General features: G+C 38.2%; 1 protein-coding gene and 1 non-coding gene across 2 annotated transcripts; one reads left to right on the top strand and one right to left on the bottom strand.

Annotated features, from left to right (window-relative positions):
* Positions 1 to 23: 23 nt before the first annotated feature.
* LOC105382633 (39S ribosomal protein L19, mitochondrial) lies at positions 24 to 4,625 on the top strand. The gene is made up of 6 exons (XM_038106702.2): positions 24 to 218; positions 350 to 601; positions 1,055 to 1,197; positions 1,639 to 1,818; positions 3,606 to 3,760; positions 4,430 to 4,625. The coding sequence occupies exons 1-6, from the start codon at positions 152 to 154 to the stop codon at positions 4,560 to 4,562; spliced, it is 930 nt and encodes a 309-aa protein (XP_037962630.1). The 5' UTR covers positions 24 to 151; the 3' UTR covers positions 4,563 to 4,625.
* A 7,391-nt stretch (positions 4,626 to 12,016) lies between these two features.
* On the bottom strand, positions 12,017 to 12,089 carry Trnav-cac. The gene has a single exon. It is a non-coding gene; the product is annotated as a tRNA-Val (tRNA).
* Between the last annotated feature and the right edge of the window lie 6,882 nt (positions 12,090 to 18,971).

The following is an 18,971-nucleotide window of genomic DNA, read 5'->3' as shown; positions in this document are numbered from 1 at the left end:
CAAATTTGACTGATGACAGATTTGATTTTGAAATCTTCCTCTTTCTTGCTCTTGTTCTGTCCGGGTTTTCTGTTGAATTTAGTTTTATTTATCGTGATAGAAGCCCTATTTTATAAAGTTTCTCAGTGAAACTCATTAAATACACCTTCAAATGGCTTTAGCCGTGAGAAAGACCGGTGCTGACATCTTTTCTGTTACAAGATGGTTTCTTCGGAGAGGTTAGTTTTCAAAATAACAAACAATACATAAATTTTTGGTATTAAATTATTTGTTTCCTGATTAAATATATGTACCTTCACCAACAAAGACGATAGCATAAAGTTTTATATTTAAAAACTTCCATTTACAGAGTGCCGTCTGATGTCGACGCTGCCTGAAAAAGCTGAAGCCCCAGAAGCAGAATCAGTTCCATCTGAACCACAGCAGCAGCGTGTGGGCCGCAGACCGCGGATGTCCAACCCCGCTGTGGAGTTCAGACATGCTTACCCCGAGTTCCTGCCCGACCCCAACCCCAAGTGGCGTAACTCTCTGCGGGAGAAGCTGGAGAGAGCTGACATGCTGAAGAGGAGGAGCCAGATTGATGTACCTGAGTTTTATGTTGGTAAGTTTGTCTCTACATTAGAATAGAATAGAATATTTCTTTATTGAACATCACATAAACCAGACATAAGGCTCTTAAGAGTTTATGTCTTATTTGCATGAAATAGATTAAAACAATTAGAATTAATAGTATCTGGTAGGTTCTGCCTTTACTTGAACTTATTGTATTATCAAGAGGTGTGTTAGTGCCTGCAACTCACTTAAATAAAATCTAGATTCAATTTTGGGGTGATAAAAATTTTGTAAAATGTAACTGAAAGTTAAACTGTAGCATTCATTTTGTTAAATTTTAAGTTAAGTGGCAATAGCCATGGCCATGTTGCGTTACTAAAATAATGCTATCTAATTGTAAGTTTTGTAGTAAGGATTATGTAATATACACAATACACATGCAGTTCAAGTAAAAAAATATTTTCTTCACAAAGATTTTAATCACCAAACATTATATTTTCAGGTTCAATTCTCGGTGTGACAATATCAGACCCCCACGCTCAGGGTAAAACCAACCGGTTTGTGGGCATCTGCATTGAGCGCAAGGGATGCGGCCTGCGTGCCGAGTTCACACTGAGAAATGTGGTGGATCATCAGGGAGTTGAGGTAATTAATACTATTTTTATTATGTGATACATAGTAGTAAAATAAATATAGAAATGTGTACTTGTTTGGTTATCTGTCCTCTGAGTAGAGAGTTACCCAGGTAGATACTGAATCTTTCTTTTGTTACTTAAAAAGGCTACTAATATTTATAAATAAAACAAAGGGGAGAGACACCTCTACAATAACCAGGGTTACTATGTGTTCAATTTACTATAATCATATAAAAAAAAGTACTCATCATGTTGAGTCTTTTAGATGAGTGTTTTTTAACTATGTGTGGCACAATTTGTATGATTACATTAGTGAATTATCAAAATATGTAGTTTCAGCCATCCAAATCTATAAGCTGATTTCTGTAACTTTATTTATACAGGATTAAAATACTAAATTATTAAATTATAAATATAATGTATACTAAAATAAAACAAATATTAATTGCAGATCCGTTATGAGCTGTACGACCCGACAATCCAGAAGATCCAGGTTCTAAGACTAGAGAAGAGGCTGGACGAGAAGCTGTTCTACTTGCGGGACGCTCTGCCGGAGTACAGCACCTTCTCATTCGACATGGACCCGGAGATCCTGCCCGAAGGCACTCCAGTACCTATTAATCCTGTTCAGGTTTGTACTCTGCTAAGGAACATTTATTAATAATATTAGCAGGATATGTGTATGTAACGCAAAGTTAATGGCATTACTGATTGTCTCCTTACTTTAAGATATTGGACACAATGTAACCAATCAGTCTGTTGTTTTTGTTGTTGTTCCTATGGCACCCCAGAGGTGCAGAGGGTCTCCACTAACGTCCGCCACTTCTGCCTATCTTCGGCTGTACTTTTGGCCTCGCTCCAGCTTAGTCCACTACTACTACTTAGTCGACTACTATCAGTCTGTTACTCTTTTACAAATAAAGATCTTACCATATTACACAAAAATCATGAAATTCTGTATACAGGAGGATTAAACCCTGTACTACTAACACATAGTACCTACCTACTTTTTATTCCTATTACATTCTATTCTCTGTGGCCGTGTATGTACCTGCACCTGGCTCTCTCGTATGGAACCTTTGTGCATATCCCCTAGGTCTAAAGGTGCAAGAGCTAACAAAGTTTAAGTCAAATGTTTTTATTCATCGTAGTATGGAGGAGCGAAGGTGTTGCCACTCCTCCATTGAAAAGGGAGGATCCTCCGACCAAGCTGGGCGGTTTAGCTTGGTGGGCAACTGCCCGACGGTTACATGTCGGGATTCTGTATATATACTGAGTAGCTGTAATTCTTAGATACCGCGATGTAGGATTTGGTATTTTGCTATCACTCTTCCACGCCATCTGTTATGATATCTCTTTGCTGGATCTATATCTTGACTTCTATGCTTGCGCGTATTCATTATAGATGTCGCCACATCACTCCCCCCCGAGACCGTAGGTCGATATTCTTCAGTGCTTCTGATACGTCTTGTTCACCAGGCCAGATTGCCGCTAGTCCGCCTTTCAGGACTATCTGCGGTCTTCATTCGCCGTAACCCCACTTTCGTCTTCAACCGGGAGAGTTGACGCTCGATCGTACCGGCTTGAAGAGTAGTGCATGGTTAGGCGCGTGGCGATGTCCCCAATCCAGCTCCAACCGGGAGAGTTGACGCTCGATCGTACCGGCTTGAAGTGGACTGCAAGGATCGCTCTGCTACGACTGTTCCGGTGCGTTGCCCCAATGCTTCTTCGACCAGGATAGGTGGACCCTGGACTGACGCTGCTACGGCTGGCCGAAGTGCACTGCAAGGTCGCTGCAGTCTGTCTGCTCGAGGGTGTGACCAGGCTCGCGCATTTCCGCTGCAAGCTGGTGGTCACGGTGCCCATGGAATCTGCAAGCTGGTTGACTCGGGTGGCTGCTGAAGGATGCTGTGGGGGTGATGGTACTGCTGGACTTCATCTTGTAGCTGCTGGAAGGTCTGCTGATCGTCTGTGAGGTCATCGACATGGTGGAAGATGTTCTGCTGCTGCTGTTCTGCATGGTCATCATCAGGTCGGGTTCAGGTTGTAGGGGTCACCAATATGGAGGAGCGAAGGTGTTGCCACTCCTCCATTGAAAAGGGAGGATCCTCCGACCAAGCTGGGCGGTTTAGCTTGGTGGGCAACTGCCCGACGGTTACATGTCGGGATTCTGTATATATACTGAGTAGCTGTAATTCTTAGATACCGCGATGTAGGATTTGGTATTTTGCTTTCACTCTTCCATGCCATCTGTTGGTCGTCCTTGATATCTCTTTGCTGGATCTATATCTTGACTTCTATGCTTGCGCGTATTCATTATAGATGTCGCCACAGTAGGTATAAATATAAAATTTTCATATGAACGTAAATCTTGGATAAGGGGCTCTTTCTGTAACAGTATGTAATTTTCATTTCCAGGTGAAGCTAAAGCCGCGTCCGTGGCTGGAGCGCTGGGAGCGGCAGGAGCTGCAGGGGGTCTCCAACATCGAGGAGCACCTGAAGGAGAAGGACAGGAAGCGCCGCGAGCTGCGCAAGACACCCTGGGAGGAGTTCGACCTCATGAAGCAGTATAGGTGGGTTTTATATGCTGAAAATTGTAAAGTGGGTGATTATACTGGCAATGAAAATTAAAGAAAGAAAAAAAGATTTATTTGTCTCACTGAAACAGAGTAATAAAAACAGAAATAGAAACAAAAACAAAATGCTTACAGAAAATAATACAATACAAAACAAGAAACAAACAAAGGTTGCAGTGGTTGATATAAAAATATTGGGGAAGTAGGGTGCCTTATCCGTTAAGAGTTTGCACAAGTGCTTTCCTGGATTTCTGCATTTTTATTGCTGGCATAAACCCTGCTGAATACTAAATGAATAGTGTTGGTGCAGAATGCAGTTAATTTTGACCAAAGGTTCCCAGCTATAGCATAATAATATACTTAAATAATTGTGTAAATACATTACTTATTTCTTCTTGAGTCCTGTGTATAACATAGACATGCTTCAGAATATTGTGAATTCGAACTCTAGTCAATATTAATTCGATAGGCTATGCGGTTCACTGGAGTATGTATGCGTTGTAATAGTTTCTTATGTTACCGACAGGGGCGCTGATTAAGATGTCATACAAATCGCTATCGAAAGCGCACATCTTACAAATAAAAACCCATTTTATTATCATGTATTATCAGTCCACTGTACTTTCCTTTCGAAAACACTTTTACTGATCAACTTATAAATTTCAGAAAAACTATCCCTGAGGAAGACCAAAGCGAGATCTGGGGCGAGGTTTACAACAAGCTACACCAGTTGCAGATGAACAGAAAGAAGATGTCCAGAAAACGCACGTTCACCACGCCGAAGACGCAACTTGGTTAAGATATCAGTTATTGTGTAGATTTGTAGATAAAGTTATTAATAAAATTATTGTGTTATTTAGAAGGTTTTGTTTAGAATTACCCTATGAGAATGTAAACCCAGTAAGGGTAGGTGTAAGTGGAAGGTGGAACGCATGAGCTTTGTACAAGTATGTACAATAAAACTATAAAGTCATGAACTATGAAGACTGTATTTAATCGATCTATTATATTTATTAAAGGACTTTATAGTTCGACTGTTTGATTGTAGTAAGCAATCTATTACAGTGCCATTCTCATCTATGCATGGCGCACCGCACCCTGCCCCGCCCTCTCTACTAAGGAATGATATAGAAATAACTAATCCAAGTATGAACAATGGTTATCAAATGATAAATCGCATACGATGCGCATACGTGCCACAAACTTATCTGTTCCGGTGACAGCGTACATAAATGTCTAATATTTCTTTATACTATAAGATTTTAAGTTTGCTAGTATTGTTAATTCGCTCTTGCGGTGTTAATAAACCAATATAATCTTTTACGTAATATACAATTCATTAGTAAGAAATGAGATATGAATCAATTTAGTTAGCTCTCACCGGAACAGATAAGTTTGGCGCACTGTACCTACTTAAAAAATAAGTAAGTTTTAATCCAAAAACATGTCTATTTCTACCATAAAGGTCATATTTTTCTTTCTGGCAACACTGACAAATGCGTTTAATTTCTGCTTAAGGCAGTCACTTTCGGCGTTGGATTTGGTAACAATGCAATAACAAAACGCAAGTTTGACGTTTTGGTTTGCACGCCATCCTCAACAGGTGGCGTTACTAGTATTTGCAATAACAACAAACTGTGGGCCAGCGCGGGGGGAAGAATGCAGTGCAGGGTGCGGGGGAGGTGGAGCAGAAAACTTGACTGCGGTGCATTTGATGCAATTTTTATTCAAACGCAGCCAAATCAAGTGATATTACAGTGATTTTTGAATGAAAATAAGTGCGAAAGACTTTAGCAAAACTTTTCATTAAACTTTCACAGTGATTTTGTGTTGTTTTTGTGAGAATCTTGTACTTGAGTGCATTGTTGGTGTCGTAGTGTCCAAGTTGCAATCACCTGTCGCCGGGTAAGTTGAAGTTGACCTATGTTTACTTATTTTTTGCATGAAATCTTACAAGCCTTACTCTTTGTATGAAAACTAACTTTTTCATTCATGTTGCGGAACTTTTCGTTTGTTTACACGTGTCCAGTACAGTGAATTCTTTGCGCGACACACGTTGTATACAAAAGTTGCGTGTCGCAAACCCAAGCAAGCCTTGCAACTGCATTTCGTTCAGACCTTGGTTTATTGATTATGCGTCACTGCTTGCTGGTTGTAATGTTTCGTCTGTAGAGCTTCCGGTGGCGTGTTTATTGTTAGATTATCTCCTTGTTTATAGGTACATGCTGTAAGGAATCTAATTTGAATTCGGCTCAAGTAGAAAACAGGTGGTAATCAAGATCCTCACTTGATCTGCAGTTGCCGAATTGCTTAAAGAATATGTGTATGAAGATGGCCAAGTAGTTCCTTTTATAATTATCTATTGATCAGTAGAATCATTTATATAAAAGAAAGATAATCCTAATTTTATTTATCTTAACATACAACTAACAGCTGTTCTACAAGAATTAAATTCTTTGATACAATGGTAATCTTAAATTTACTAATATGCTGTAAATCATAAAAAAATGTATGTTATTTAGTTCACATTTGACTACTATTTGGTAGTGGGGATGGAGTGGTGTTGTGTATGCTGATGACTTGTACATGCAAGTCTCTTCTAACTACCCCCAAAGGGGTAGTTAGAAGAGACTTGCATGTAAGCCACTTTGCTGTACATTTGTACTCATGTGATAGGTCATATGCCATATCACTGTTTTTGATTGAGTACAATCCATGTATGATACTCATCTAGCATCTCGCAATGTTTTCCATCTTCATAAGAGTATATTAGTTACATAATAGTACTTAAATTCCTTATTTCTAAACAATTCATTGGTACATGGCAGGATCAAATCCCTATGCCTCATGAATGAGAGCTGAGATGTATGCTAAATGATGTAAATTAATAAAAGTATACTAGGGCAGCCGGAGTCAGCGGGTGATTCTCAAAAAATGGCTCCAAAAGCATAATTTCTTTGGCGCATTTTTTTTTTCATGTTGTTTGAATATTATACCCCACATATTGTAGAGGCTTTAGACCTCTTTAATTATCTCTTATTGGCCCTGAAATCTATCGAGCCGATTCAAAGTTACAGCGATTTTAAACAATTTTGGGCCAATGAAATTAGATTGGCACCAATGAAATTAGAAAACACACCAAAGAAATTATAAAAGGTCCCAAAGAAGTTAGTTTTAAGAACAAAGAAATTAGAAATTATTTTAAAGAAATTAGTTTTATACGTAGATTGCAAATAATACACAACAAAACTAAAAATCACGCATATCTTTATTTGTTTTTAACATAATTACCTGATCACGTAAGGGTGCAAGGGTTCTAAACATCCGAATGAACCAATTGCCAACCTCACCTGCCCGTGGTGCACTCTGCTAAATAACAGACGAGGCTCTGGCGACCGGATGATGGCGGTATAACCATCCAAAAACAGCTACTCTAAATCCCATAGGCCGGCGATGGGCAGCAGCGTCACCGGTATAAAAAAGTGTAAAGAGGAAGAGGACACGATGACCCTGGAGTCCGGCCACATGTTCTACCATCAGGAGGGCGACCAACTGTCGCAAGGTGGCGTAGGATTCCTCGTCAACAAGACCCTTGTCAACAACGTAGTGGAGATCAGCAGTATGTCAAATCGGGTAGCGTACCTAGTACTTAAACTAACCGAGAGGTATTCCTTGAAGGTCGTACAGTTATATGCACCAACCTTGGCACACTCTGACACAGAAGTCGAAGCAGTATACGAGGATATCTCTAGGGCATCACGTGTACTGCTAGGACCCAATACACCGTTGTGATAGGGGACTTCAACGCCAAAGTGGGAGTACAAGAATGCGAGGAATCGAGGGTAGGACATCATGGCTTTGGTAGCAGAAACTAGAGAGAGCAAATGCTTGTAGACTTCCTCGAAAGGGAGGGGCTTTCTTTCTGATGAATTCTTTCTTTGAGAATCGGCCCCAGAGGAAGTGGACATGGGAAAGCCCCGATGGTAGGACGAAAAAGGAAAAAGTCTTCATTATGACTGACAAGCTGCACATTTTCAGATATGTCCCAGTGATCAATAGGTTTAAAACTGGGAGTGATCACCGACTTCTCCGAGGCACTCTGAATATCAACTTCAAGCTGGAGAGAAGATATCTGGTGAAGTCGACCCTTCGTCCCACACTGCACCAAATTGGAGCTGTCAACACCAGCTTCTAGAGAGGACTACAGTTCTTCAGAAGGGTGACCAAACCCTTCAGAAGGGTGACAAAACCCTTCTGAAGAACTATAGACCGATCTCGCTTTTAAGCCATGTATACAAGCTGTTCTCAAGGGTTATCACGAATGGTCTTGCCCAAAAGTTAGACGAGTTTCAGCACCCGGAGCAGGCTGGGTTTCAAAAAGGCTTTAGTACAATAGACCACATCCACACAGTAAGGTAGATTATACAGAAGACCGAAGAGTATAATCAGCCTCTGTATCTAGCCTTTGTGGACTATGAAAAAGCCTTCGACTACATCGAGACCTAAGCAGTTTTGGAATCCTTGCAGAGATGCCAAATCGACTGGCGCTATATCGAGGTGTTGAGGTGTCTGTACAATACCGATACTATGACTGTCCAAGTACAGGACCACAAGACAAGACCTATCCAACTGAAACGTGGAGTGAGACAGGGGGATGTGATATCTCCGAAACTGTTCACCAATTCATTGGATGTCTTTAAGACGTTGGACTGGAAAGGACATGGCATATATATAAATGGCGAGTACATGTCACACCTCCGCTTCGCGGACGACATCGTTATTATGGCAGAATCTCTGCAGGAACTTAGCTGGATGCTAAGTGGCCTAAATGCTGCTTCCCGACGTGTAGGCCTCGGTATGAACTTGAACAAGACGAAAGTCATGTACAATGCTCACATGAAACCGGAGCCGGTCGTCGTTGGTGAGGCAACAATCGAAGTTGTGCATGAATATGTCTACCTCGGGCAGACTATTCGGCTAGGCAGAAGCAACTTGGACAAGGAGGCTGCAAGCTAGTACAATAGACGTGGACACTGACGGTAGGACTGGTCCACCGATTTAAAGTCGCTCAGCGTGCTATGGCTCTCCATAGAAACCCCAAGCATAACTCTCTAGTTATGCTTGGGGTTTCTCTGATGGATCGTATAAGAAATGAGGTTATCCGTCAGAGGACTAAGGTTACCAACATAGCTGTCAACATATGCAACCAGAAGTGGCAGTGGGCTGGTCATATCTGCCGAAGAACCGATAACCGTTGGGGTAGACGAGTTCTCGAGTGAAGACCACGAACAGGCAACCGCAGCGTGGAACGCCCTCCTGCCCGCTGGACTGACGACCTTAGGCGGGTAGCCGGTAGTAGTTGGATGAGGAAGGCCGAGAAACGAGTGTTGTGGCGCTCGTTGGGAGAGGCCTATGTCCAGTGGATGATTATTGGCTGATGATGATGTTGAGAGAATTAACCATAATAGACATTGAATGCATAAAGTTAGCGTTATTAATGGTGTTTCATACTCAATACTAATTTCTTTGTATCAAAACTAATTTCGTTGGCGCAGAATGCCAAAGAAATCCAAAGAAATTATTGCCAACGAAATTAGAAATCATCACTTAAAATTTATTTTTACAGAAAGCTGATGTACAATTGGAACCTCTTATTGACACGTGCATACTGTTTGAATAGACATACGTGGACAAAAATATGTATGCAACAAAAACAAATAATAGCATGAAAGTAACAATCGAAGAAATTAGGCTCTTACCTGACCAAAACCCGTTATGACGCAAAAAAAAATTTTTTTCTTCATACTCCGTAAACTTTCGCTCCTCTGCTCCTGGTCGAAGATAGTGGGGGACTGAAGGGTGAGGGACGAATGGTGATTATGTCCGGTGATCGTTTAAACGCAGAGTAGGAAGACGGTATCGTTACGCCAAAGAAGTTAGTTTTTTTTCTCGGACAAAATTGAATGCGTTATATTTTTGAAAACTAAACCTAAGAGTGAATAGAAACCTAATTTACAATTACCATAAGTATCTGTTATAATGATAATATATAAATCATAAGCTTATTTTACTTTAAAAAGTGAGGTTTTCTTGACCTAAAAATAAAATCAAGTGAAGGACGCGCCAAAGAACTTATGATATTGAGTTTTAAAAAATCATTGTCGCTTTCTTTATAAATTTATGCATTACATTACTAATGTATAAAAACGGTCACAAGATACATTATTTAAAAAAAAATACATCCTGGTATAAAACTATCAATTTTATGGATTTTATGGCTTGGACATACCTAAATCGCGTCATTTGAGAATCACCCCAGCACATATGGTAGAACTGGGATGTGTGGACTAAACATGGGGGGCCTTTGCCAAGCAATGGCATAAGTACTGTAATTACTAAATTTTAAAGAAGTGGAGACTCACTGTCATTGACCCTAAACTAGGCAGATCCTGTAATATGGGCTTCAAACAGCTGATTATCTACACAGATACATCTATAGATAGATAGACATATATATTTCAGGTCAAGCAGCAGTTTAATGTTGATGTTTGATATTACATAGCATTGGTTAATCTTACAAGTTTTGAATTTATAAAATTAATCTACAAAGTATTGTAGGGCAGTGTGAGTACTGCCAGATAAGAGTCACTGCTAGGATGGAGCCTATTCTTATGCTGGCCACACATAAACCTACTTGAACTGAAGACTTTTACAAGTATGAGCGTGTGTGAGACAGAACTTGCACAATTTTCACGACATTCTGTCACACACACACTCCGGTATGTACTTGCACTTGAAGTCTTCAGCTTCTCTTTAAATATACAGGTACGAGTGTGGCCGAAATTTATACTTATCGTGCGCGGTAGTGCAATGAGGCCTATTAAAGTGCAATGCACTTTATTTGCACAAAAAAAGTTGGCTTTATTGCTTATTGAATCTCTACCAGACAACCGATGAATAAATGAATAGGTGCTTATAATATTTTTATTATATCGTCGTTTTATATTGCTAAACTAATTAAATGGACCAACATTCCGTATATCTAGGCTGAGACATCCGGAAAACGAAATGAAAACGTTCCAGAATGCGTTCTGTAAACAGTTTCCCATATCCATCGTTATCACGGGACTTACGAAAGCGGAAGACTCTAATAAAGATGCCTCCACAGGTGAAGATTGTGGGGCCACGCAACGGTCTGATGTGACAGGATAAGCACCCATAAATCCAGAGATCATACGTGTCAAAGTCGTATGGGATTTGAAAGCGTTTGATTTGTTGCTACACTTTATCGTTATAAAGCCCGCATGGATACGTTAACGTAGAAGCGCTTTTAGACCAAATAGAATAAGTATACAATATATCGTATACCTACCTATACCAACTAGATAATTATGTATAATGGACGAATGGATGAATAATTATGGACGACAATGCTATAAGCGGTTATCAGTTATCGGTTATCATTATAAGGTAAAGTATAGATCAAAATTTTAATTTTCCCGCTTTTGATGCCAATTTTGGCAATTCCTGAGATTATTATTTACCAAAATCGAGTTTTTCGCATCTCCGTCAACAACGCTAAACCAGCTATCGTTATGAGTCTTACTCAGAATTTACATCGATCGCGATCTGACGATGTGACGGCGTGATATACATAAAAAGGATCTACTGCCACTTAGACATCAGCTGACTGCCGATGTAAGTCCAGCGGCATCGGCATTTAGAAGAAGCATAAAAGTATAAGCTAAATTTACCAAGGGTCGGCGACCTTCCTGACGCGCTGGTCAATTTAGAAAATGGCTGAATCCGTGCAGTACCAGTCACAAGACAGGCCAAAGGCGGTTTGTATGCAATTGCGCCACTTTCTAACTTTAATTACCCACCTTTTCCAGCTCTTGTTTTACCCCTGCACATTGTCAACGTGGTTCCGTGTCATTATCGCGATTTAGAAATGTTTAAATGCCGTTTCCTCTTACCCCGACCCATAAATGGACGCGGGAATAAATGACTAATCTATGTGCGGAAGTGTCGATGTCGTTAGTGTTTATTAATCTTAGAATTAGCCTTATTCCCTGTGTGACGTCAATACTAAACAGCCTACTCCCCGAAGTCCCCGTTCATAAAGAGCCATTTAATTTTGGAATGCGATGAACAAACTGGGACAATCACATAATGGGAATGAATATTTAAAATATTATGTAAGTCAAAATCGTTAAAAAGTAAGTCCTGAATAAAATAAAAAAAGAATCATCCTGTTTCCGCCCGGGATCGAACCGGGGGCCTTGTGCGTGTGAAGCACACGTGATAACCACTACACTACGGAAACGTTGAATGTCTCTGCGAAATAGTGAGTCAGTAGCGAGATTGAGGCGGGATAGTGACTCTGAATTCTGTGATAACGATAGCCCGCGGGTGATCGCAACGATTAGATAATAATTATAATAACGATATTAATGTCATGATCAATAATTTATTGCGAAAAAAAAAATGTATACCTACGAAACTTGGAGCCTGTTTCAAAAAGGTAATTTGTAGAATAAAAATGATCCTGCACTCTTTGAAACTATGTTGTAGGCAGTATCATTTATGTAAAGACTTTGTGAAAGACGCACTTACCATTATAACTATGTAATTATGTACCTGTTTAAACCAAGCGCAGCCCTTGTACATACCTACCTGCATCGATATTTCTTCACACAACTTTTTAACACTAATGTGCACGAATTAAATAAATAATAACTTGTACGATCACAAGGCGCGCTCCTCAAACAAAAGAGCATCATTCTCATTGATTTGCTGAGTCATGCGTGCATGAAACAGATGATAGTGAAAGACAACACGTCTTACATATTCTATGCATCTATTCTTCTGTATCGTAAAGTGATATAATTTCAGAAAATATTTTTTTTATCATTTGTAGGTGAAAGCTGCTGTACTGTTTAGGCTATGGTTTTTATTAGAGATGCCACGAATATTCGGCAACTATTCGGTATTCGGCCTATTCGGCCAGTTTTTTCAGTATTCGGTATTCGGCCGAATAGTGCGTACTATTCGGGCCGAATACCGAATAGTAAATCATGTAAAAATGACTTGTTATTTTAATCAAAATTGTGTATTTATTTCCAAATCACAACATTTTAGTACTTAAAATTAATCAGTAGTAAGTTGTGCTGGATAAATCGAGCATTTCAGCATTTTTTGGTAGCCCACGATAGCGCTTTTCATTGTTACAATCCTCAGAAAATAACCTCTCACTATAAACGCTACTTCCAGGTGAAGAAATATAAGTTTTTGCAAATTTCAAAAGGTTCGGGTATTGTTTTTTTGTTTGCTGACCACCACTTGTAAGGATCGGCCATCCGATCTAGGCGAACTATTATCAAATTAAAAAATCAACTCGTTTGCCACAGCATTCTGCCTCCTTATAATAAGCATTTCTCATATAATCTGTATCTGTAGCGACTTCTTCAAAGCAGTTTCAGGAACAAAAAAAACAGGTTGTAGCGCCGAATATTCGGCGGCCGAATATTCGGCGCTTCGGCCGGCAGCGTCGCCGAATATTCGGTATTCGGTATTCGGCCAATTCACTATTCGTGGCAACACTAGTTTTTATTATGAAATATTGAGACCTGAAAAATTTCTGCCTCGCAACAGCGACCTTCAGCCCCTCAACGAATCAGCCAGCGTCATGTTTGACAGGAAAATATGTCAATTCCTCGTGTTAAAATATAACTTAGCAGTGCAGCGATTACAGAATTCGATACTATTTTCGAATCTACACAAACATATGATAATGAATGAATTGGGGATATTTTAATTTACTAACTAAAGTTAAATTTACTCGTTGATATTTTGGTAGATGGTGGAAGCGTCGTGCTAGATATTTTTGGATACGCACTAGTTTAATTATTAATCCTTTTCAAAATATAACAGATATTAAGCACACTGTTCATGCAATAAAGAATTTGAGGTTTTTTGTTGTTGACTAAAGGTAAATTCATTGAATGATATTCTGCTGGATACTGTGCTATTTGGATAAATACATGGTAAAATAAAAGCAATAGGTATGTGATGAAAAAAATATGCATTAATCACCACGTTTTTCTTAGTTACTAGAGTAAGTAAACTAACTTCGAAAGTAACCACCACTCTCGTTCAGGAAATTGAGATACATTTCAAAATTAGCATTTGGAAGGATGATAATGAATGCCTTCTGTCAGGTGCCTCTAGCTAGATGGTAAACTACGGTGGTGTGGATAGTTGGTATTTCCGAAGCAGCTTCAGCCGGTCTCTAGATCGGGATTGGAATTCTCTCACCAGATTCTCGCGACGATTGTTGCTTTAGGTTTGGGGTATGACGGTGGCGGCTGGCGAACTTCTATCACTTATACACCTCACTCATACACTAGAACCGCACACTTTATTTAAATGACTATACTGGTACAAGGCAAGAGATTAGGTAATGTTATACTCTAGTATACACATTCCAAAACTTTATCAATAAATAAGAGATCACTTAATAACTTATAAAGACTCAAGAGCTTTCGTACAACGGTTACTTATTAACAAAAGGCAACGCGAAACAAAGGATTTTTATGCGCAAGGGCCAGCGGCCAACACGTGTTGGGGCCCAGGAGCGCCCGGTGGACCCGACCGTCCCGCTTGCCTGACACAATGCAACTCTCTGTAAAAATATGTTTGATTAATAAATAATAATAAAAAAAAAAAAGAACAACAAAATGTAAGACAAATTTCTCAAATTTGTCAGTTCCAAAAGTGACATTTGTTTTTTCCATATTTGTGTAGATACGAAAATAGTATCGAATCCTGTGATCGCTGCACAGACTTGCAGCCCAGCAGTGACGATGCGACACGCCGCCTGATACAAATGCAACATCATGCCGTCGGCCACCAATTTGCACCTTTACTAACCACTCCTTCCGACCGTTAAGTTTTCCCAAAGGGTTAACTAATTTTGGGAACCTGTAGGTAGATTGTAGTGTAGGTTTATTAACACCTCGGTCAAGAATACCTTAATTGATTTGTAGGCGGATAGTAACGGGATAGTTAAGGTAATGACTGCGGTGATAATAAAAGCGGCACTGTGGTATTATTCTGTTACTATGGTCGGATTCGTATTTATTAAATATTGATAGGTTTTATAGAGTCATAGAACTCACAGATAAATGTATTTGTACTTCGAGGCTAAACGATTATAGGCGTTGGCAGAGCGTGTGGGATAGGTAAGGGAATCAAAATTTTACGCGTCTAAATGTATGTATTGCATCTATAAGATCTATTTTTAAATAAATAGACAACAGGATTTACTGCGCCAATTTGAATTTAAAGTATTGTATTGTATCATACATTGATTGTTTTGTTTAGAATGTAATGTAATGCTTTTATGGAGGTTAAGAGTAGTAGTATAACGTTATATTTTTCTTGAGTGTCCCATTAATCGGCATAATTACTAATTTTTGTTAATGAATTTCCCTCATTATGAACTGTGTAGCCCTTCGCATGTTGTTAGGCCGTAAATATTTTTGACGTTTAGGGTGAATTAATATCTCTATGCGTTCCTTTATTTTTGTAGGGGCTTTTTAGGGGATCATTGCCCTTTTTAATAACTCCGTTTCCTTTCACTTTATTTCTGGGTTGTGCACGAGTTTTATGTCAATTAATAAAATAAGTATCCCTTACTGTGGTGAAATTATCAAGTTATGTTGTATTATTGCCCATTGTTCTGTTGTTGCTCTGATTTGTTCATTTTATTCTCAATCTTGCATGCTGAGAGAGTTCATAAGGGCTCGTTACTTTTGTCAGGTGTACCATTTTTGGTAGTACAATAGTCAAATTTTCATAGCACGCCATCGTCAGTGTATTGACGCATACCGCCTTTTTAGGAAAAGGCATTTGTAAATGGTGCCTTACTTTCCCGACTACAAACAACGTCCAACTATCCAAGAACTTTCGTTTAATCCTTTGCAAATAATAATTATATGCTAACCCATGTTTCGTTATAAATTCCAAAGGTTTTCTTAAAATGGTCACTCTAAACGTAATCCGATTATTTTTGACTTCAATTGTTTCGTAACACCATTGTTGCTTCTGTCTTTAGGATCGTTGGCTTGCGAAATGTCAAAGTGATTTTGCATGTGAATTATAGTGCCACAATCTTATCTGTTCCGGTGGTCAAAATGTGCAACTAACGAGACGTCATTGTCAAATGTCATTTCATATTCTGTGCGTTATTTGAGTTGTCAATTTCTGCGAAGAGACTGACGTTACGTTATTTAATTTGTTTTGTGATTTTCGGCGTGAAAATAATGCCAAAAGCGCTAAAAAGTGATGCAAGAAAAGTAATACTAGATATATTGGCTTTTATGCAGGAAGAATAACGTATTCAGGCGCCTTTAATTCCGTTTGAAAAATTGGAAGAACGAGTTGCAGCGGCTACAGGTTAGTGTTGCCAAATATGACGAATAATTTTACCCGTATACTCACATGTAATTTTATTAATATTTTCACCCCATCCCGTGCCCCAGCAGTGGGAACGGGATGGGTCATAATGAAAAGTATATAATCTTTATTTTTCTTTGATTACAGGTGACATGTCACTTAAAATCTTAAGCAGTATATACCAAGAAGAATTTCGCCTGCAGCGATTTTAGACGAAATAATGATGATTAATGACATGTGGCTACGACAGTTTTATATTTATTATTTTTAAGTCTGCAATTATAATCATCAATACAATTTAAATCTAGGATGACATGACATGTTCTCCCAACCTACTATCAAGGGTTGGCTGGAAAAAAATGCTTTTTGGCAATTATCCTTTGTACATTGTCTGAATTTCTTTTAATTTTATGCTCTTATTTCTTGTTACTTTAGAAAATGTAAAATATAGTGTTCATAAATAAATAATAATTAATAGTTTTTTTAAGTCTGTCTATCTCGGTATTTCCACGACCCACAGATCTGATATTACCTAGACCATTGTAATCTAGATTTAATCTCCTATATAAGAACATAATTAGAGCTTATTTTATTTATGTTTGCCGTGTACAAATGTCGTTTGATATATCCTCTTTCATTTACTATCGTCCCAATATTTTGATTTATCTATACTTATGAATGTACCTAATTATAAAATAGGCAATAGCAGAAATGCATTGTCGTTTAAACCACAAATAGGCAAAATTTAATCGATGGCATCACTGGATTCGATCACAGCGATGCCGTCACCGGAACAGATAAGATTGTGGCACTATACAGATACTGATACTAACGTCATCAAAAGCATCATCTGTCATTCAAAAGCATGACAACACAAAACATAATGAAATTTTTAATGAGCATAAGCACTATTCATCAATGTTTATGAGGCCAACTGATCCTTGTGATGTGTTAGAAATAATTTCAAAATTAAAAAATACTAATAGCACAGGTAATGACGAAATTAGTACAAAAATTATTAAATATGTAAAAGACTTAATATCTCCTGTGCTGAGTCATATTATAAATATGTGTATCGAAAAAGGCAAATTCCCAGACACATTAAAATTAACAGTCATTAAACCTATGTTTAAAAAAGTTGATAAAGAAAACATGGAATATTATAGGCCTGTTGCACTAATTCCAGTGTTTTCCAAGATTTTTGAACGATATATTTATAATAGTCTATATGAATACTTACAAGCTAATAATATATTGGTGGAGGAGCAAAAAGGTTTCAGGAAAGGTCGAACCATAGATATGGCAGTATTTGAATTTATATCTAGAGTGATCACCTGCATGGATAAAGGTCAACCAGTCTCAGCTCTTTTCATGGACATGAAAAAAGCATTCGATTTTGTTGACCACAATATTCTTTTAAACAAGCTAGAGAGATATGGAGTTCGAGGGACTGTTCTAAATTTAATAAGATCATATTTGAATAATCGGTCACAAGTTACACAAATAGGGAGGATATGTCCTAAGTGCAGTACTGAAACAGTATATACTTCAGGTCCACGTCAAACCAAATTTGGAGTTCCACAGGGCAGCGTGCTAGGACCATTGCTGTTCCTAGTATATATTAATGATCTTCCAAAAGTAGTTAATCACCCCATGGTCCTCTTTGCTGATGATAGTACGGCATTATTTATGGAAAAAGATAAAACTACACAAGTAGCAGAAATAAATGCATCATTGGAAATAATAATTGAATGGATGACATCAAACAACTTAATCATAAACTTGACAAAAACTAATTTCATGAATTTTAGACAGAGGGTTAATCCTGATAAATTTGATATACATTATCGAGACACTATTATTGACGAAACACAAGTGACCAAGTTCCTAGGATTGTATGTTGACAATAAGTTGAATTGGAAAGCACAGATTGACATTATTTGTAAAAAACTGAACAAATTTTCTTATGCATTACATATTTTATCAAAGATTGCGAATGAAGGAACGGTCGTCATAGCCTACTTTGGATATGTATATTCCACTCTAAGGTATGGCATAATATTCTGGGGTAATTCTACTGACATAGGACATGTTTTTAAATCGCAAAAAAAGTGCATTCGCGCTATAAAAAAATTAAAACCGACTGATAGTTGTAAACAGCACTTTATTGAATTAAAAATTCTTACATTGCCGTGTCTGTACATTTACGAGATAGCTTCCTATTTGAAATCCAACAGACATCTCTTTAACACTTTCAGAAGTCGAAGATGCAAAAACAAAGTAGCTTCAAATCCACATAAGTCGGCTTTGTACAACAAAAGCGTCTTAGGAATGGCTCCAAAAATATTTAATAGTTTGCCATCTCAAATAAGAGATATAGACAACGTCGTGCATTTTAGGTACGAATTGAAAAAGATGTTACTTGCAAAGGCATATTACACTGTACATGAGTTCTTTACAGACCAAAACCAGATATATTAAGGGCACATCCGAACGAATAGCTAAATATGTACTTAATCATGAGTCAGGCACGATTATCATTGATTAATTTATACTTATTCTTTGACACGATTAATAACAATTTTGACTTATATATAATTTTTTGTTTTAATGTCTGTACAATTTGATAATTTATGTAATTTGACTTTCTGTATGATATCATAGCATGACATAGCATGACATTTAAATATTTTATATAATCAATTTATAACTAATATTATTTGTACACCTTTACGGTAGACCATAGCAG

The sequence above is a fragment of the Plutella xylostella genome, chromosome 7 (genome assembly GCF_932276165.1).
Source record: "Plutella xylostella chromosome 7, ilPluXylo3.1, whole genome shotgun sequence".
Classification (NCBI taxonomy): domain Eukaryota; kingdom Metazoa; phylum Arthropoda; class Insecta; order Lepidoptera; family Plutellidae; genus Plutella; species Plutella xylostella.
Note: the sequence above shows the minus strand (reverse complement) of the source record. Positions and strands in the feature narration are given on the sequence as shown.